Genomic DNA, 20,959 nt, shown 5'->3' on the forward strand with positions numbered 1-20,959 from the left:
TTCTGAGATTACAGTCTCCCACCTTCTGTGGGAGTAACAATCTCCCTCCATCTGAGCAATTATGGTGACAGTAAATGCTGAGCTTCAAAATCCCTGTGTGTCATGCTATCTGTCATCTGTGATCTCCAACTCCTGTCCTAGATTTCAGTGAAATATCAGCTTTTCCTAGTTCAGCAAAAATCCCCTTGAGATTTCTCTGACTGTAAAACCTCCAAGAGAAGAGGATTCCTGGGCTAGGTAAGTACCCAACCTCAGGCCAAGGAAATGAAAAGGACTTGGGAAGACAAGGTAGCGAACAGAAGAGTTCTAGACTCTGAACAGGAGAGGCAAGTTGGGGGAGGAACCCACAAAATGAAGTCCCTGCCAGTCAGGTTTTCTATAATTTGTACACATAAGGACTCTTTGTGAGACCCAAGTATATCACCAGCTTTATACTTTCAGTGAGAAACCGAGAGTGCCTGCTTTAAAGCTAATTTTATTATAAAATATATTTTGTGAAAGATGCTAATACAACCTCATATTTCCCCCTCTATTTCATTCTAGAAAAATTTGTGACTATCTGTGCATTCATTGTTTTCTAGTTAAGCTCTATAATCTTTATTTGCAATCTCTTTGTAGAACAGTTCCCCATCCCCCAGCCCTGGCTGACCATTCATCCTGACAGCAAAATGGACCAGTGATGAATGACTGCTCCTGGTATAGCTGTCCAGAACATTAGCATCATCTTCTTGTGGGCTGCTGTTGTAAGATCTGGTGCTTTGATCTCTGAGTCAACTGGAAGCTGGTTTTGTCAAATTGACACCAGCAGGGGATGCCTCCAGGAAGTTGGTCACTCGATTTCTAGTTCCCTTAAATTTCATATTTGATTTCCTCGTTCTTTTCTGGCATTTTCTAGTCTGTGAACTCAGAATGAATTATATAATCTAGTTAGCATAAAGAAGACTGAGCCATTGCCTGTGGAAGGGCCAGCTGCACACGCTCACATTCTCCACCCGGATATCATTCTGCTCGCTTTGACCGTGAGAATAACAGTCCACTCCAAAATAGAAGTCCATTCAGACAAAGAATCCTGGAAATTTTTGAAGAAAAGAATAAAGTTTTGTTGGGAACATGTTGGGTCGTTTATTCTTATTGGGAAAAAAAAACCACACATTTCCTATTTGTCCCCTTCAGTTTGATATACTGATAGGCATTGTAATTGCAGATGGGGTGTATTCCCCCCAGGGTTCTGTATTTTGTTGTTGGAAGCCCTGTTTCATAGGCTTTCTGTTGGAAGGCCCTCTGTTTCCTTTGCTGCCATGTTCACTAGGATCTATCTCTCTGGCGGATCTTAGGGAGTTGCTGTGCAGAGTTCTCAGCATTAATGAGACCCTTTCATCTGGCTCATTACTTAACATAGAGTTCCTGTCACTCCAAACCGTAGAAGCAGCTCTTCCCACACGTGCTTTCAGTCAGTCAGTCATTGCTCACTCCTTTTGTACACGTCCATTCTTCTTGGGTGATCTCTCTCAGGCCAGAGTCTAGACAGTGGGAAAGTGCACCCCTATGCACCTTCCTTTCCTCGTCTCATGGTCGCCAGTGCAACTGTTGGCTTGTATCTGCACCCTCAGACTTCTTTGATGGCATCGAATTGTCTGTCACTCCAGTAGATGTGGTGAGGTGACATCTGTGAAGGTCAAGTGTTAGCAGCCCGTGTGTTCCCGCCTCATTCTTGTTCGCTCTGGATGATTCTCCTCCGATAGGATGTATTCCCATGCCCCTAATTGCAGGTGCTAGGATAATGTTTTATCTTGTTTCTTTGTTGGGTTTTATTGTTGTTTCTTTTGTTGGGTTTAATTGTTGCTGTTGCTGCTGTTTTTGTGATCTCCAATCCAGTCCACTGTCCAGTCACTGTCCGTTTTACGTGTCCTTCAACTGCCACAAGAACCACCTACACCTGGAACCTCCTCGTGTACTCCCTCTGATGGTACATCACAGCATTGACCATCTAGGAGCCTTGAGTCAGAGGAGGATCTGTTTAACCTTTATCCTTGGCGTGTTATCTGTACCCGAAAGCATATTTATCCTTGAGAATGCTCCATTAGTTTCTGTTAAATAAATGATAGCTTGGGGTTAACTCAGTAAAGAAAATTCTTTAACCCTAACTCTGCCTTCTCTCTGTGGTTTAAGGTACGACTGACTCTCTTCTAGGACAGCTCACACACATACTGCACCTCAACATTTCAGAAGGTTTGTATTATAGAACGGTTTCCCGTTAGTGCAAGGAAAAGCGGAGACAGTGTATTTATTTTAATATCAAATGCCTGACAGAGGTGAAGGACTTATCTGAGTTCAGGCTTATAAAGATAGATACTACTGTGTTTTAGTTTTTCTCGGTAACTTCCTGGAGGAGATGACTGGATTCAAATACTTTAGAGAGAGGCAAATTTGGATCTAACTTAGGACAACTAAGTCAGTAGCGTACAAGTATATGGAGAATATGAGTGGAGGGTATAGACAATCCGGGCTGCTCACCTGTACCTTCTACATCACGTTCTACTCTTTCCTTTGGCTGCTTTTCCCGAGTAAAACATCAAAGCCCTCATCAGTCCTTGGAGAGGGCTAACAGGTCTGCCACTAATGCCTGAAGAAAAAGCACATACAAAACCAAGCCATAGGGTAACAACATGTGCCCAGGCTGGGAAGGGTTATCCAAGTGAAGAGACTTTGCATCAGACATAGCCTACAGGCTCAGTAAACAAATTTATCTTATTTACAATTAATGCAATTGGGAAACAGGTACTTACCTATCCTGGAGATATCTCGAAATCTCTCTCTAATGTACTTCCTAAAAACGTCCTTTTTTGAAGTTTAATAGTACAGACTAGATACCTACCTGTGACTTTCAGATATCTAGAGCTCAAATGTCATTGCAAAAGACCGGAGAGTCCTCAGACATCCTTAAATAGGGATGATCTGTGCAGTTTAGAGAAGGACCTACCATGCCTGTTGTATTTTGAGATTTGAATCAGTAAGTTTATTAATTCTATAGAAAGAAAAAAAAATAAGAGAACAGTAAGTAGCAGAGAGAGAGAGAGAGCGCAAATCATTAGCAGACCGAGTGCTCACAATATCTGGCAGAGACAGCCACAGTAGCTGGACTGAGGGAAAATTGCGGTCTTACAGACATGCAGTAGAAAGGAAGACTAGGGAAGTTAAGGGAGTCAGCTAGAGTTCCTGAACAAGCTTTCTCTCAGTGGCTGAATGGCCAGCTTCTTTCCCTCTGGGGGCATTTTTAGGTCACGGGATAAACAATACTAAGCACTTTTGGTAATGGGTCACCTTGTAGCTGTTCTAAAAAATGCAATGTTTTTATTCTTGAGGTATTTTGCTCTTCTCTTTCCTCCTAGTCTCAGAATTGGGGGAAATGGAAGAGCCGACCTCACTTCCAACGTCAGCTTCTCGGTGAACTCAAACATCACCTGAGAATAGGTCAGTACAGCATACGCTACAGAGACCAACATAGGGGCAGGATAAAGAGCAATAGAAAGACACCTGCATCCCACTCAGTCACCTTGGCAATTTCCACGTGTATCAGAAAGCATATGCTGTGGCCTTCTATGTGTGCAGAAAAAAGGACCTGCCCAACACAGACAGCAGTGACTGGTGCAGATTGAAGTCTGATGGCCTCACTAATAGATAAGCAATGAAGACTGGGTATCTATTAGAGTGGACTCTGTCTTTGATGTCGGACTGCTCTTGGAATCTCATTCTCTACGCCATAATTTCTATGTTACAAAGAACCTTTTGCTATGTGGGTCACTTTTTCCTTGGGGGTGGGGTGGGGTGGGTGTTGTTTGGTTTGGTTTTTTTTTTTTTTTTTTATTGTTGAAAGTCTTTGATAGATTTTATGATAACCTTATAAAAATAAAAGTATGAGCAATGCTGGTTGACTAGGAAAACTTGTCAAAAAGAGGAGGAAGAGCAGCTGATGCCGTGAATGGAGATGGCTGTCTCAGTCTCTGTGAGCTCATGTGTGCTGCATCGGTCCTGTTGTGTCCGGAAGACACTGTTTCCTTGGTGTCCTTCCATCCCACTGCCTCATACAACCTTTCCTGCCTCCTCTTCTGTGAAGTGCCCTGAGCCCTGAGGGGAGAGGTTTGAGGAAGACATCCTATTTAGGGCTGAGTGTTCCAAGGTCTCTCCTATTCTGGACACTGTCCAGTTGTGGGTCTCTGTATTAGTTCCCATTTCCTGCAGGAGGAAGCTTCTCTGACGATGGGTGTAGCAGACTGTCTCCAGTCCTTTCACTGCTGCACTCCTTCAGCAGAACAACAGTACTAAGTGGTATACATCTTAAACCAGTGGATTTGAGATGACTCTCTATGCTTATGATTTTGGGTAAAAGTACTTTTGTTTAGAAACTGTCCTGATAATTCTGGCACATTCCACATGCTAGCCTTTCTTTGTAGCTTCCGCCTCCTCTAGTGGAATGGCACATAGGTCAAGAGGTCAACCTGGCAGTGGCAGGTTTTATATTCTTATTTTGTTAAGTGTCTTGTTTTTGTTGTTTTTTCTTGCAGGGCCTGGATTCCCTTCAAAGACTCATGCTGAGTGGTGGATCCTGTGAAGAGCAAAGGATCAGGCACATTGACTTGATTCCCACTCTTCTCGCTTGTGTTATATACTGAAAGAGTCCCGAGAAGCAACTGTTCCTCTCTGAGGCAGGAGACTGCCATGATTTACCAAAATAAGAAGTAATCCATGTGATCGCAAGATGAGTCAGGTTAGTAGCTCCCTACTTTTACTATAGTTCAACGGTTGGGGGTTGGGGGGAGAGATTTAGTGGTGTGCATATGCACCAAACCCAAATCCTATAGTTTAAAATGTGTGTTGAGATGCTAGAAAGTAGATTGAAGCTTCATTTTTCCACTGGGTGGGGGAAGGGAATAAAAACTATATGGACGTATTTGGTATTTGCTAGTCCTTTTATAAGATAACATATGTGTGTATATGCACTACGTATATTTACATGTATACACACCACACACAAACACAGAGAGAGAGAGAGAGAGAGAGAGAGAGAGAGAGAGAGAGAGAGACAAAGAGAGAGACAGAGAGAGACAGACACAGGGAGACAGACACAGAGACAGAAAGAAAGAAATGGAGACAGAGAAACACAGAAACAAACAGATATACATGCAAAGACAGAGACAGAAAGACAGAGAAAGAGACAGAGAAAAAGACAGACACACAGAGAGAGCGAAAGAGACAGACACACAAGAGAGACAGACAGACAGAGAGAGAGAGAGAGAGAGAGAGAGAGAGAGTGCTGTATCATCTCAGAATAATCCAAATGTTGTCTCTTTCACACTGAACTCATTGTAACTTCAGAAAGGGTCATTTGGCAGCAGAACATAAAGGTTGTTTTGAGGGAGATGTCCTCTGCCTACCAAGCCTGGACAGAAAGTAGCCGTGTCACCACAGACTCGCTGAACCTCTACCACATCTGTATAAGGTCTTTGAAAGAATCCTTATCTCCCACACGCACTCTGCCCCACCCCCGCATCTCTTGGTAACAATCCTGGACTTTACTCCCTGGCTCCCTTCTTTCATCTGTCCTGGCCTTCCTTCACACGCTTATTGGTCTATGTCTAAAAGCCATAAAAACATCATGGGCTCGCCCATGAAGATCCCTTTTGTCCATGCAAAATCAATAAAACTTCCCTTTTGGAGACAGGGGAAAGGGATCCAGCAAGCCACAGGCTGCTTAAAGATTTTTCCACTCAGAAGCAATTCTCATCTTTGTGGATCGTGATTGACACTCACAGACAGTCACGTGGCTTTGCCTGACTCGAGAAGATGAAGTGTTTAATCACACATGCAGAAGAGATAATCCAAACACTTGTGATTTCTTAATGAGGGCTCTGCTTCTGAGAACAGGAATTTCTAAATGTCCTTCTAGCTAGTCCCCAGCCAGGATCTGCTCTGTTAATTTCACATTGTTTCCTCTTCTCTCTTGCTTGCTCTAAGGAGTATAGGCTACAGCACTTGGTGTCAGGACTAGCTGCATTAGGCAGGGCAGACAGTGATAAGATCAGAAACCCAACAAGCTTAGATTGAGGAGGCGTTGACTCTGCCCTGGGAGGTTGACTCTGCCCTGGGAGGGTTAAGATTAGCTTGTGGGACCACAGGAGCCCAAACCACAGAGACTGGAATACTGTAAGGCTGTGTCCTGCTACCCAGACCTTCTCCTCTCCTCTCCTCTCCTCTCCTCTCCTCTCCTCTCCTCTCCTCTCCTCTCCTCTCCTCTCCTCTCCTCTCCTCTCCTCTCCTCTCCTTTCTTCTCTATGCTTACCTTCCCTGACCTCATTGCTTCTTCTTGGAGATGGGTCTTTTCCATATGGTGGAAAAGAAAGAGCCAACAGCTTGACCTTTTCATCTTTCCAACTGTGACATCAGAAGGGAAGCCACTTGCTGTTTAGCTCCACACTGAGATAATCTGCCGAAGGGTCCATGAGAGCCTGATTCACCTGCTCACCCTGACCAATGACTGAGTTCAGGAATGTGGGTCATATGCACAGCTACATCGCAAGTCTACCTGAGCAGTGCAAGATGCAAGTGATCAGAAGAGGGCCATGAAATAGTTCTAAGTTTCAGCACGGAGCTTATTATGAATGGTTCCTACCCTTCCAGTCTCTCTTGACACACCAATGAGTACCACGCCTTTGCTCCCAAAACATGTTTCAGCCTAGAGCCACTGAAACTGGGCATGTGCCTTACCGTCACTTACTGTCTCATCATGAGTGGACCCCCCCTTCTTCCCTCTTTCCTCCCTCCCCTCCTCCCTCCTCCCTGCTCCCGTTTACAAACACACATACACAAAAACACACACACCAAAAGCAAGCAACAACAAAACAAGCAATAGCAAAAACTACAGGGTTATCACTACAATCAAGAAATATGAAATATTTCTATCTTTTCACACCTCCCAGTTCTCTCTCTACCCAACACTCTGGCAAGCACTGATCTCACTTCAATTTGTCTTAGTTTTGCTCCACTGTACTTTTAGAATTAGAAAACACAGTTTGCATATCCAGAGTTTAAAAAACAAAAACAAACAAACAAACAACAACAACAAAAACAGAAAAGGAACTCTGGACCATAAGCAAGATGTGAGCAATGGATGGAAGCCAGGAGCTGGCAGCTCACACCCAGCTTTTCTGAAATCATAGTGGGAAAGTCATAGGCTATGGGGCTTATAAAAAAAAAAAAAAAAGTTGGAAGCATAAAAAATGGCAAGCAGCAGTGTGGTCTGAATACAGTTTCTGAGACCTAAGGTTGGGGGGGGGGGTCACTGTGAAGGCAGGTGGGGTTTGTGGTCAAGAGAAAAGAACATAGAGGTGTTAACATCCATGATCCTTTTCTGGACTTCCCTCCCCTTCTGCCTGCCCAATCAGCTACCCCTTTTAATGTTGGTAGCACTTGGATCTGGGCTGTCCCTAAAGTCATATACTGTGGTGGTTTGAATAGTTTTGGCCCCCCCTAGATTCATATGTTTCAACCTTTGGCCTTAGGTAGTGGCGCTATTAGGAGGTGTGGCTTTATTGGAGTAGGTGTGGCCTTATTGACGGAAGTATGTCACTGTGTAGGCGGGCTTTGAGGTCTACTATGCTCAAGCTCCACCCAGTGTGAAATAGAGTCTCCTCTTCGCCACCTTTGGATCAAAATGTAGAAGTCCCTGCTCCTCCAGCACCATGTCTCCTCAACACTGCCACGCTTCCAACCATGATGACGATGGACTAAACCTCTGAAACTGTAAACAGCCCCCAATTAAATGTTTGCATTTATAAGAGTTGCCTTGGTCATGGTGTCTCTTCACAGCAATAAAAACCCATAATTAAAACACATTCTAAGGACTTGGGTGCTCCTGATGGCATAAGTAGGGGTGGAAACTTTCGGGGGTGGGTTCTGATTGGAGAAGGTGGGTCACTGTTGGTGTCCCCTGGAAGCACATATTTTATTCTAACCCTTCCCTCTACCTCTTTCCCTTGGCTTCCTGAACACCATATGGTGAGTGATATTGCCTAGCCATGTGCTCCCAGCCGTGATGTTCTCTCTCGGCTCATGAGCTCAAAGTAAGTGGGCCAAATGTCCATGGAAATGTGAGACTAAAGAAACCCTCCCTCCTTCTACGTTGTTCACTTTGTTATGGAAAAGCTAACATGTCCATGGAGTTGCTTAGTTTTGCCATCGTATTTATTATTTTCATTGTCATTATTCATGTTTGATTTTGCTTGTGTCTACTGGGCTTACATTGTAAGTTTTATGGATTGCTTAACTAGTGACACCAGCTGTCACTCTCCCTTGAACATGAGTCACTTGAAGTGAAAAACAATTGTTCCTAAATTTCTTCCATTTAAAAGAAGCAATTTAACACTCTGGTTTCTCTTCAAATAGTATTTAAAAAAAAGAAGCAATTCATCTGTCTCAGGGAAGATGAGTCGCAAGATACATAACGAGGCCTGAAAGAAGAATACCCTAAGGCTAACTAGAATGCACTTGAAATTTCAGGTTAGGAACTGAAGAACTTCCAGACTCGGCCAGCATTGTGAAGTAACATTTGCCTTGGAGTCAGGTGACCTCCAGGCAACAGTCCAGACCCCATAGAGAGGCCAGACTAGGTCATAGAATAGACTGTCCCCTCCTCTTGTTCTCTTCCCTCCAGCCTCTATGAAACCTCATAGTCTCCCAGACTGTTTAAAAGCTACCTTTATTTTACAGTTCTTTTTTTAAAAAGATTTTTTATCTATTGCTTTTACAAGTATACTGTAACTGTCTTCAGACACACCAGAGGAGAGCATCCAAACACTTTACAGATGGTTGTGAGCCACCATGTGGTTACTGGGATTTGAACTCAGAACCTCTGGAAGAGCAGCCAGTGCTCTTAACCGCTGAGCTATCTTGCCAGCCCAGTTCTTTTTCCCCTCTTGTTCCATTTATGTATGTGTGGTTCAAACTGGATTCTGAAATCCCACAAGCACCTGTGCTCATATGATTCTCCTGGTCCTTTGGTTCAGATTCTCAAGGCTGAGCCAGTTCCACCTATGACCTTGTTCCCACTGGGCTAGTTTTCACCTACGTCCAGTCAGCGTTGCAGAGAGAATTCTGTCTCAGATTGCGAGCGATGACAGTGCAGTCTTCAGTTACAAGGTTCACTGAAATAGTGTGGGTGAAAAGGGGTTACTCAGGAAAGGCTTCCTGTGTTTTAAGGACTTCCTGGAAGTGGAAATCACTGGAGTAACATTTCTCAAATACTTTGTACAGAGTATTAGTCTGTGGGAAGAGACAGAGAGTAGTGTAGGTCCAGTGGTTTTGAGAAATGGACAGTTTTACAAACCAACTTGGAGTCTTTTCTGAAACCCATAGGATGCTGGTGGCCCTTTTCATGTCACAGAGAAGACACACCATTCGATCTTGGTCTACTGAGTCCTTTGACTTGGAATATTTTGCAGGTCTGAGATTTGGTGACACACAGAACAGGAAACCTGGCTAAGATCATTTCCATGTTCCATGCTTCAACTAGAATCCACTGCTGGTTTTCCCCTCTGGTCTTATTAGCTTAATAAGCTATCAGACTCGGAAGGAATTGGCTTGTTCAGAGCACATGAAATTCCCATGGAAATTACTCTCAGAAATTCAGACCCACCCACAGAATTTCAAAAGTGGTCCATTCACAACCAATAATTGACTGGGCAGCATTTAAGCCTTGCATGTGATACAATAAGAACGAAACGAATTCACCCTGCTCACCCATTTAAAAAGAGTAGTTTCCAAGGCTACTTGGTTTTGGTAGAAGCCAAGTAATTTGGGAGAGAACGCAGAGAAAAGTCTCTAGGGGATGCTATTCAGATACTAGACACTCCACTTCAACTGGAACCATTTTTCTTAAAAACTTTGGCATTTTGTTTTACCATTTTAAAAATTCTTCCCTTGCTCATTACATCCTAAACTCAGTCTCCCCTCCCTCCACTCTTCCCAGTTTCTCCCCTTCCCTCCCCCTCTCCACCCAGATCCATTCCTGCTCCATTCCCCTTCAAAACAGAGCAGGCCTCCCATCGATATCAAACAAACATGGCATAACAAGATACAGTGAGACCAGACACAAACCCTCATATCAAGGCTGGATGAAGCAATCCAATAGGAGGGAAAGGGTCCCAGGAACAGGCAAAAGTGTTAGAAACACCCCCCACTCACACTGTTCAGAATACCAAAGAACACCAAGCTAACCGTACTTGTATGCAGAGGACCTAATTCACACCCATATGGGGTCCGGTTTTGTTGCTTTAGTCCCTGCAAGCCTCTGTGAGCCCTGCTTAGTTGATTCTGAGGACTCCATTCTTGCAGTGAATGCGCATCGGGAGGAAGCCAGTCTATGCCATTTTGCTTCACTGTGCTCGTCAGTGCCATTTTGTTTAAGGTTCTCCAAAGTACACATGGCCTGGTTGATTCTGTAAAAGGGGTGTGGCATTCAAATAGACAAGTTCCTGAGATGGAGATTTTTGACTCGAACGAAAAGCACACAGGGGCTGGGGCTGGGAAGATGGCCTGGTGGGTAAAGTGCATGGCTCATAAGCAAGCAAGACAGGAGTTCAGGTCCTCAGCATCCATATACATGCCAGTGTGCGTGTGAGAAGGTATGTCTATAATCCAGCCCTTGGGAGGTAAAGAGATTGCTGGAGCAGGTTGTCTAGCTAGACTGGCCAAGTCATGAAGCTCTGTGTTAGTGAGAGCCCCTGCTTCAATATCTAAGATGGAGAACCATTAGCGAGCACACCCAACATCAACCTCTGGCTTTTACGACTGTGTGCTCATACACACAAGCATGCATATTGCACATAATACACATAAATAGGTAAACAAACAAATGAACAAGCAGAAGGAACGCATAAAGAATGTTGAGGTTCCTCCTGTATGGAGTGCGGCATCCTTGCACGGCTGCAGGGATGAACCTGAGTAGCATGATGAGGGAACAGAGAGAATGTGGACCAAAACACAGACGGAAATAGCTGAGGTCAGGTAGACTGGACTCTTGGATGGAGAAACCACAGACAGCATTCTGGAAGCTCTGTATGTTTATTACATGGTGTTCAACATGGAGTTAGGGTTATTTTATGCAGCTGAACAAAGAGGAGGGGTCATTGCATACAGATTAACAAGGAGGCATTGCATGACCTCAGGAGCCAGATGAACTTAACTGGATAACTGTAAACACTTTTGAAGATGCCCAAGCTGAGAAGCAACATGATTGGATATACATTTTAACTACAGAGATTTAAGTAGCTATTATATAACCAAAACAGGGACGGGGGCATTAAAGGGCCAGAAAATCTTTCTGCAGGCTGTGGATATAGCTATTTATTCAAAAAGAAAAACCAATGAACCTGGAGAAACTTCGAATCCAAGCATGTTAAGAAAGATAGACTTCGTAAAGTTCAGTGCACATGCGCTTGCTTGCGTGCGTGCGTGCATGTGTGCGTGCGCACATAGGCCAGAGATGATCCTCAGGTGTCATTCCTCAGTTGCCGTACTTGCCATTTAGGCTAGGCTGGTGGGCCAGGGAACTCCAAGATCTACCCGAGTGAGCCAAGGATCACAACCACACAGTACTTCCTGTTGGGAATGAGAGCATCCTGCTACAAAATTTAAAAATCTACCTTGAATTAGATAGAATTTTATCCAAATGAATCCATTAGGTACTAATGCCAGCCATGCTTCCAAAATGAAGACTTGATCCTGTGCAGAAACTTGCAGTGATTAACCCATCCCCAAACCATTGGTTTCTGAAAGTGGGCAGATGAACACTGCACACTTGCTAAGGTTAAGGTGTTGGTATTGAAGCTCCAGTAAAGGTTTCTTTACAGCTACTGGAAAGTACAAAGACCAGCATAACTTTTGCAGTTGTAGGTTCCATTATCAGGAAGTCTATTGTCTTGGTTAGTGTTCTACTGCTGAGAACAGACACCATGACCAGAGCAAGTCTTATAAAAATAACATTTAATTGGGGCTGGCTTATAGGTTTAGAGGTTCGGTCCATTATCATCAAAGCGGGGACATGGCAGCATCCAGGCAGGCATGATGCAGGAGGAGCTGAGAGTTCTACATCTTCATCTGAAGGCTGCTAGTTCCAGGCAGCTAGGATGAGGGTCTTAAAGCCCACATTCACAGGGCCACACCTTCTAATAGTGCTGCTCCCTGGGTCGAGCGAATACAAACCATCACATCTATGCACCTCCTTTAGCTGAGTCTGCTTCATTCTCTCGCCTGCACGCCTCACGTTGGCCCTGCTTTCCCCAGGATGGATCCTGAAGCTGCGCAGCTGGAGAAGCAGCATGTGCACAAGGTGTACGAGAGCACTGCCCCCTACTTCAGTGACCTGCAAAGCAAAGCCTGGCCGCGTGTCCGCCAGTTCCTGCAGGACCAGAAGCCAGGCAGCCTCATCGCTGACATCGGTAACCCGTTCTTTCATTTTGCCGTGTGTGGTCTCCTGTGTATCCATCGACACCCATCCTTTTCACTCCTGTCCATTCTAAAAAGAAGCCCAATGTTGTGTTAGCAACATGGTAGTCTCTACAACAGTGATTCACAACATTTCCTCTTGCAGTGGTGACCCCCAACCACAAAATTACTTTGTTGCTACTTCATAGCTGTCACTTTGCTACTGTTATGAATTGTAGTGTGAATATCTGATACGGAGGATATCTGATATACCACCCACAGGCTGAAAACTGCTGCTTTAGAATAATTCACTTTACAGCAAAAATACATATCAAAGTCACCAAGCAGAAAACATCTTCCAACCTACACTCACAGACCCATGCTGGGCCTTTATGCACATCCTCCAGCAACACCAACCTGTAACAGTCGGAATAAAATAAGGGCGGAAACAATGTAACGTTAGACCGTTTCAGTTTAGAGACCCTCACATTTGGAAGACATGTTCTGTGTACTTGGCTCATGTTGAGGGGTTCCATGCACTTTTATGGAAGACCCAGACTTGTGAGATTATGGACAAAGTCTTACACCCTTTCGTTTCTCTGTTGGGTCTCTCCTTTTGTTTGTAGGCAGTGTTTCATTAGGGCATGCCTTTAACTGGGTAGTACTTCCATAATCATTGATTTATCTGGAGAACTTCAGCTCAGCGTTTTTCCGAAATGAGAGGTACTAAACCACACTTAGTGTTAAGACTAAGGTTTAAGGTGTGGTTGGATTCCCACTTCCCACTAACTCCACTTTTCAGGAATCACAAGCTTGCTGTGCCCAGAAGAACCTAAGTCTACTGTTAACTCACTCTTAGTCTAGGTTGACATTACTCTTAATACTGACAGGAGAAACTGCTGTGTGCACACAGCATATGACAGAGGGTGTAAGCGATACAGCGTTTAAGAAGAGGCACCCATCGTGCTGAAGGTGGGAGTCCAAAGATCTCTAGCATGTCAGTTTTTAAAACCAAATATGGTTTCCTGGGGGTCAGGGATGTGGCTCAGGGATAGCATGCATGCTCTCTATGTTCAGAGCCCTGAGCTCAAATCCCACCACCACAAAATGAGGAAAGGTATCTGATTTTAGAGGATGCAGTGATCTCAGAGGTTCTACTGTCCACTATCCATGCAAAGCACAGGACTTTCATATGGCCGGGGAAGATAGGGGCACTTCACTAAGGAGGTTTGGGAGAAAAGCACGTATAATCAAGTTGTATTTTTCTTACATCCTCCGTCTAAATAAAATAAATTCTAAAATGCAGCAAAGGTTTAAGTGTAAGAAAATGAAATTAGGAAGGTGAACTGGTTTTAAAATTGTCCTGATACAAAAAGCCTCTCTATGTCTTTTGTTTGTTTGTTTATTTGGTTGGTGGTTGGTTGGTTGGTTGGTTTTTGGGTTTGGGATTTTGGGGACAGGGTTCCCCTGTGTAGCCCTGGCTGTCCTGAATCTTACTACATAGATCAGGCAGGACTCCCTGCCACAGCGACTCTCCCACTTTAGCCTCCCAAGTGCTGGGATTAAAGCTGTGCACTGCTCTCTCCCAGTGCCTCTCTCTATATCTCTATGTGTCTCTCTCATCCATGTTTTAAAACTAATCTATAAAAGAAATAAATTGGTTGTCATATTTGTGGTGTGCTCTAAAAGTATCATAACCACTGGGTTGGTGAACACCAACTCACTGTCCCGGAGAAGCCTCTGGGGAGGGAGGTGAGCTATGCACTGATCATGTATTCTTGTCAGTTTCCCTTGTTTGCTTGTATTTCCATTTAAGGGTTTCTTATTCACTGTGTCTTTCTGATTTGTTGATATTGAACTCTCAGTCAACACATTCTACTCATGCTTGCACAAAGCACCGTCTCACACACTCTGCACACACACACACACACACACACACACACACACACACACACACACACGGTAGCCTTCTATCAGGAAACACAAGAATGCTTCAGGAAGGGGGGTGCATTTGTAAAAAAAAAAAAAAGAAAGAAAGAAAAGAAAAACACACAAAAAATTACAAAATCATAGGCATGAAATAAACTGTGAGAAATATATCAGCAAAGTAATGTCATCAATATTTCCAATAGAAACCCACATGTACAATAAAGGTATGCTAATGAAAATCCAAAGATGAATTGTTGGGATACTAAGGAAAGACACTCCTATATATAGTGTTAGCTGACATAGACTCCACTTAGTCAAGGGCAGAGGACCCTTTACTTACCTGAGCTTTGTTAGGACAGTAATGTAGGAGACACCAGAATCCAGAGAATGCACTCTGAGTTTTATGTATCACTGGTGTTACCAAAACTGTGAAGAAATCACCAGTTATACCTCTATTTTCTGGGCTTGTAACTGATGTGCTAAGAGTTTACAGGAAAGGAATTAGGCACAGTCCATCTCTGGGCAGATTGTGAGAGTTTTATAAGCTTTTACAAAACTGGTGGGTTTCATCCCAGAACATTGCAGTTGGCACCAGAGCATGAGGTCAGCCTGAACCTGGGTGGGTACCAGACAGCTTGGTTCCAAAGTTCACCTGTGATGGGCTGGATACATGTGTGGCTCAGCAGGGCCTGGCAACCCATTAAGTGGCCAGAATCAATTATTGCACATGGATTTTCTTCTGGACAATAATCTGAGGGCTGCAGCAGCCCATTTTGTTGCCTTATAGTACACACTTCATAATGACCGTGCAAGGGCTGTCAATGCTGGGTTTAGGGATATGAAAAAAGCTTATCAGCCAGATAAACAGCTAATACAGAGTCAGTAGTGTAGAAAGACTGTACTGAAAACTTTGATCCTATAAACATTTAGAAACTATAAAGTCTAAAGATCTAAAAGCCAGCAGAGTAATATATCAGCAATATTTCTAATAGAAACCCACATATACAATGAAGGTATGCTAATGAAAATTCAGAAATGAATTGTTGGAATACTAAAGAAATATGCTAATATGACCCTCATTGTGACCCTGTCTACAACCAGAACAGGAAAGAGCAAAATCTTTTCTTGCTTTACAGAACATTTAAAAAAAAAAAAATTAGTGTAAGGCCCCAGATGCTGTCATTTGTGAGAACTTGCAAACTCAGAAAACATGATGCTTAATGAAATAAATCAGACCCCCAAAAAGGCAACAGCTACATGATCACAATTAGATGTGAGACCTAAAAGCATTGGACTTACAGAGTCTATAGGAGTGATTCCCAGAAGGTGGAACAGGGATGGGGCGGGAAGAGGACGAGTGAATCGTGAGATGTCAGTCAAATGATACTCGGGTTCAGTTAACCAAGAGAAACAAATCCAAATGATAAAAAAAAGAAGAAGAAGAAAAATACCAGCAGCCCAAAGCCAAATGGTGAAATGGTGAAAGCTTATAAATGAATGATTGCATGAAGTTGGAGAATTCAGATGTGCTTTAAAATATCTTGGCAGATAATCTACATACAGGGATTTAGTTACAAGCTGTGGAAGGGAGCCTAATGAAAGAAACCACTCCAGCGTATCGAGTCTCCAGACACTAAGTAACCCATGCTGGGGACAACCCTTCCCACCAGCTCGCTATGCAGTCATGACCTATGTTGTGAGAATATAAGAGCCTCGTGCCTCTGGGTGGATGTGGCTGGATTCCCCTTTCATGGTTACACAGATGGTTGTGCCACATACAACATCTAGCCTTTGACACCTTCAATATATTACATATTCATCTAAATGAGTTGCCCAGGATTAAAAGCTGCATAGTATCAAGGCTAATGGCACCACATTACCAGACTGTTTTTTCCCTGCATTTTGGCACCATAAATTATAGGATGAATGATAGTCTTTGAATCACTGACTAGATCTGTAGTAAATACATATTTTTGCCAATTTGGTTCATATACGATTTATGTATTTAAGCAAATCAATAAATAGTAATGCTTTGGTTACAAAATGAAGAGTGTTTTTTAAAGAACAATTGAAATTCAAGAAGAAAGAATGCTATTCTTACCGGAAATTGGCTAAATCCCACTCTGCTGGATTTAGCCAATAAATAGGAAGGTTGGCTGGGGAGGGAAGAGCTACGTCACTAACAAGGAGGAAAATCGAAAGATGAGCACTTTCTCCTGACCCAGGTCTGTTAGCTAGAGGTTGTAGGCACAAAGCTTTTATTGGGTCTTTTAAGAAGCCATATAAGTAAATCAGACACTGAAATAGTATAATTTTAGGGTGGTCAGTGTTTTTCTGATAAATGGCTCTTGCTATCTGTAGATCATCGAGTGCACTGGGCTCTATAAATCTAAATAAAAGTTTTTAATTAGAAAGCTGTGGCTCATCTTCTATTTTATTTTTTTCCCCTGGGAAGAGCTAATTTTGTGGCTAATGTTTAGGATAAGATGGGTAAAGAGTATGGTGTATCTGAATGAAAGCACCATGATTAAACATCACTTTGTATGATATAGCCTAATAAAAATTAAAATCAAGTTGTTGGGATACAGAAAGCATGAATCCCCTGACCCTTCTCTCTTCCATACACATACCCAACAGGAAAAGAGAAAATGGCTGTTTTTATTGCAGGGTAGAAGAAGACAGAGAAAAACTGCTTCACGTTTCTTGTTTCACATGATCCAGAGAAATAATCTATGATAGCTGTACTTAATGGCTTGAAGTCTGTAGCAAGCAAAAGGACAAGGACAAATAGCAAGTGGTACCTTAGACAGAAGCGGCAAATAGGTAGAAAACATCATCAAATCAATCTACAACATCCAGTAGAGAGGTTGGGGTGAAAGACTGTCTCACTAGGGGCTGGAGAAATGGCTCTGTGGTTAAGAGCACTGACTGCTCTTCCAGAGGTCCTGAGTTCGATTCCCAGCAACCACATGATGACTCACACCCTCTGTAATAAGATCTGATGCCCTCTTCTGGTGTGTCTGAAGAGAGCGACAGTGTACCCACAAATATAAATAAATAAAACTTTAAAAAAAAAAAAAAAAAGAGAGAGAGAGAGAAAGAAAATGTCTCACTATATAACACAGACTGGCCTGAACTGGCCATCCACCTACCTCAGCTGAGAATTACTCCCATATCATGTGGGAAATTACAAGTGTCTGCCCCTGTACCATTTGGGAAACCCAAAGAATAGAGATTAAGGGAACACAGAGCCTTGCATAAACCACACCCTTTGTGGTTCAACAGCAGCAACTGAGACATACCCAGGAAACATTGTAACTGACCCATGTGGCCATGGCAGTTTACCAATGGGCTGGTCCATTTCATGTCTCTTGTATGTAGCATGGAAGGAAGCATGTGGGTTGAAGTTGTCACCTAGCTGAGCTCATAAAATAAGAGAGAGACTAGAGCTGGACCTTTTCCCAGCTAGGTTCTACTCATAATTAACACCTGCCCTACCAACACTGAAAATGATTTTTTGTGCACATAATAAGACAAATTCCTCAATAAATAAGACTCCTCTTGACTTTTCTCTGGCTGCCTTCCCAGTTTCGATGGCCATATCTCATTGCTTTAACTCTCTAACAACCATCCGTTCATTTGATGCATAAAAGTTAAGAACAGTATGACCAGCACCATGTTTGACCAATGACATATCTCTTCAACTCTGGACTCAAAAAAGGAACTTAAACTGTGCATTATATTTTTATCTTTCAACAACAACAAAACATGGAAAAAGAACTCTTTTAGGTGACATATCAACAAAGAACAAAATTTTAAAAGTAGTTGTCCCTTGTCTGGGATATACCTAGGTGGCAGAGCCCTTGCCTAGCGTGATGGGGCCCTGGGTTCAATTCTAAGTACAAATGGAAAGCAGGGGGATTTTTCCTACAAATATTAGAAAAATACTCGTTTTTGTTATTTTCAGCAACTATTCACCCATCTTGACCCAAAAGATTTTGATGAATTGGAGCCATGCTCTGTTAAGTTCTGTAGACACTGTGTGGTACAGAGTACAAAACTGAGAAGAAAGTGAGCATTCGGACACTCTCCAGTGTCTCTTCAAAACTGGGCATAGTTATTAATGAGATTTTGCAAGGGAACAGGGTTGTTATGGAGCTTGCTATGGTATCATGAATGCTCATATACATCTGAGATCACGGGAAGGCCTGGCTTGTTGATGGATGTGACTTCCTCGCTAGAGGAAAGCCTTCTCCTTGCCATCGTCTCAGAGATGCGCTCAGAAAGGAGCAACTACATCATGTTTGGAGGTTCTGTCCAAAGTGATGTCATTGGAAATGAACATGGGAGGATGAGTGGAGAATGCTAGAGAGCTGGGCACTAAGAGAAAAATCCTGAGCCTCTTTGTTATGAAAGGCTTTCTGAATATCTCCCGCCATCTGACATGATTTATGAACATCTTCTCGCCAGAATTCTTGAAGCGATTTCCTCTTTCTTTTCTCAGAATGTGTCTCCCAAGCCAATAAAAGGAGAAATGAATTTTCAAGATACTTATGAAAATAAGGCTATCATCTTTGACACAGACAGGACATTAACTCTAAGATACAGAGTGATTTATACTTTCCCTGGGGCTGTCTTCAAATAGCAGATACTTCGTAAGCATTAGGAACAGTGGTTATGAGATCTAAAATAAGTATCAAATCTCAGCCATTTATATTGAAAGAATAATGTTGGAAAGCTTAATTTTTTTATTCCTCCTCTCCACCATCACAGCTGGCACCAGGGAACCTCTACTCTTTTTTCTTTCCTTGTCATTTTGAAATAGTATATTAAGGTGGAGTTATTAAAAGCTGTCCCAGACTTATTACTCAGAAGCAGCTAACTCTACATTTAACTAGTGAGTGATCCTTTTGTGCCACAGAAAAGCCTCTAAATAAGAAATGCCAGTAGATTAAAAAAAAAAAATCAAAGTCAGCTCACTTGATTTCTTCACCCACCTCTGGGACCTAATTTACATATTTGAGATTGAAGATCATAGTAGGAGCATACTAGTGCAGATGCATGTCCCTCTCATGCCAACTTCTTGGAAGACTGAAATGGCAAAACTCCCTTGAGTCCAGGAGTTCAGCCTGGGCAATACAGAGAGAGACCCAGTCTCCAAAGAGAAGTTGGTGGCAGTGCTAGAAGATGGGTGGGTGTTCCGTGGCAATTCCTCATCTGTGTTACTCTCTATCAATCATACTATAAGATGTGATTGACCTCAGTCTTTGGATTGGATACTTGGGCCTTTGCCACTAGAAAATGAATGTCAAAAATGGTCTTTTTTTTTTTTCCCAGACCCTTTGTTAGAGCTATAGACTGACCCAATAGAGAAGCCTTGTACCTACCATTAACCCGAGAATGCACGGAAAGATGTTTCTTTTTTCAAGGTCATATTTTTTAAAAACCACATTTTATTGTCTAGATTTTTTTATCCATAGACATTGAAAAGCTGTTAGCAGTAATTTGTTCAACACAGTCAGAAATTGATAAGACCCATTGATGTAGACATTTGACACAGCATTCACTCACAAAGTGAGATGTATACATCACCATGAAAATACCTACCCCTCATGGTCAACCTCAGTTTCTGGAAGCTGGGGCTTGTGTTTCCCAGGGACAAGCCAGCTCATGAGATTAGGTGGTGCTGATGTCCTGAGCTCCATGGGCAATGCTTCAATAAATATTCCATTCATATTTCTTTCTTCAGTACTCTGACTTTCCTCTCTTCTGTATGAAACTATGTAAGTGTTCTCTGAAGTGTTGCATCTTGGTCATTTAATAGAAAGCTTATCCATTATAGCACACATTAACTTGCATTGTTCCAGTATGAACAGCATGTGACATTGGTTTTTCTCTTACAGGTTGTGGAACTGGAAAGTATCTTAAAGTGAATAGCCAAGTACATACTCTGGGCTGTGACTACTGTGGGCCTCTGGTAGAGATTGCCCGGAATAGAGGGTGTGAAGTCATGGTATGTGACAACCTTAATCTCCCCTTTAGGGACCAGGGCTTCGATGCCGTCATCTCCATAGGAGGTAAGGCAGTCAGGCCACAATCACACTTTGCCATGAAAAACCACAGACAACTCACGTGACTCAGTGTCCATTCTGTGTAGGCGTCTATGTAAAGCATTTTGTCTAATTTTACAATATATGGCTTATTAGACTCCTGCCTAATACTGTTACAATATATAAGCAGCTTTACCTTTCAGGCTGTTATTGTGTTGTTTTTGATGATTTGTTCCTATGTGTTTCACTACTTACAAGATGAGTGTTTGGGCTCTTATTCATTGAAAACCTACTTTGCTCTATTGAGATCAGGTCAGATCCTCCTGACACAAAGGGGATTATTCAGGTTTCATGTTAACAAAAACAAACTACAGCATTGCCCTTGTTAACAGAAAATTCTAGAACTAATGTATTGAACATCCCCTGAACAAGTATGTTATCCACTGGTACTCAAGTTCCTGGAAAAGACAGGCCCTAGCTCGTCCCAGATTTCATTGTTTTAG

The 20,959-nt window shown here is 42.7% G+C and overlaps 1 protein-coding gene across 3 annotated transcripts in view; it reads left to right on the forward strand.

Annotated features, from left to right (window-relative positions):
* The window catches only part of Trmt9b (tRNA methyltransferase 9B (putative)), a 57,509-nt gene that overhangs the window by 24,383 nt on the left and 12,167 nt on the right, over nt 1-20,959 (forward strand). Inside the window, exons 2-5 of one of the 3 annotated variants that reach the window (XM_076914033.1) lie at nt 2,170-2,229; nt 4,563-4,765; nt 12,337-12,491; nt 20,310-20,483. In XM_076914033.1, the coding sequence (XP_076770148.1) occupies nt 12,338-12,491; nt 20,310-20,483 (328 nt within the window). In that variant the 5' untranslated portion in view covers nt 2,170-2,229; nt 4,563-4,765; nt 12,337. Of the gene's footprint in view, nt 1-2,169; nt 2,230-4,562; nt 4,766-12,336; nt 12,492-20,309; nt 20,484-20,959 lie in introns of those variants that run through there. The other 2 variants (XM_034519821.2, XM_076914034.1) reach the window with 2 other exon arrangements.

This window comes from Arvicanthis niloticus, chromosome 16 (assembly GCF_011762505.2).
Source record: "Arvicanthis niloticus isolate mArvNil1 chromosome 16, mArvNil1.pat.X, whole genome shotgun sequence".
Taxonomy (NCBI): domain Eukaryota; kingdom Metazoa; phylum Chordata; class Mammalia; order Rodentia; family Muridae; genus Arvicanthis; species Arvicanthis niloticus.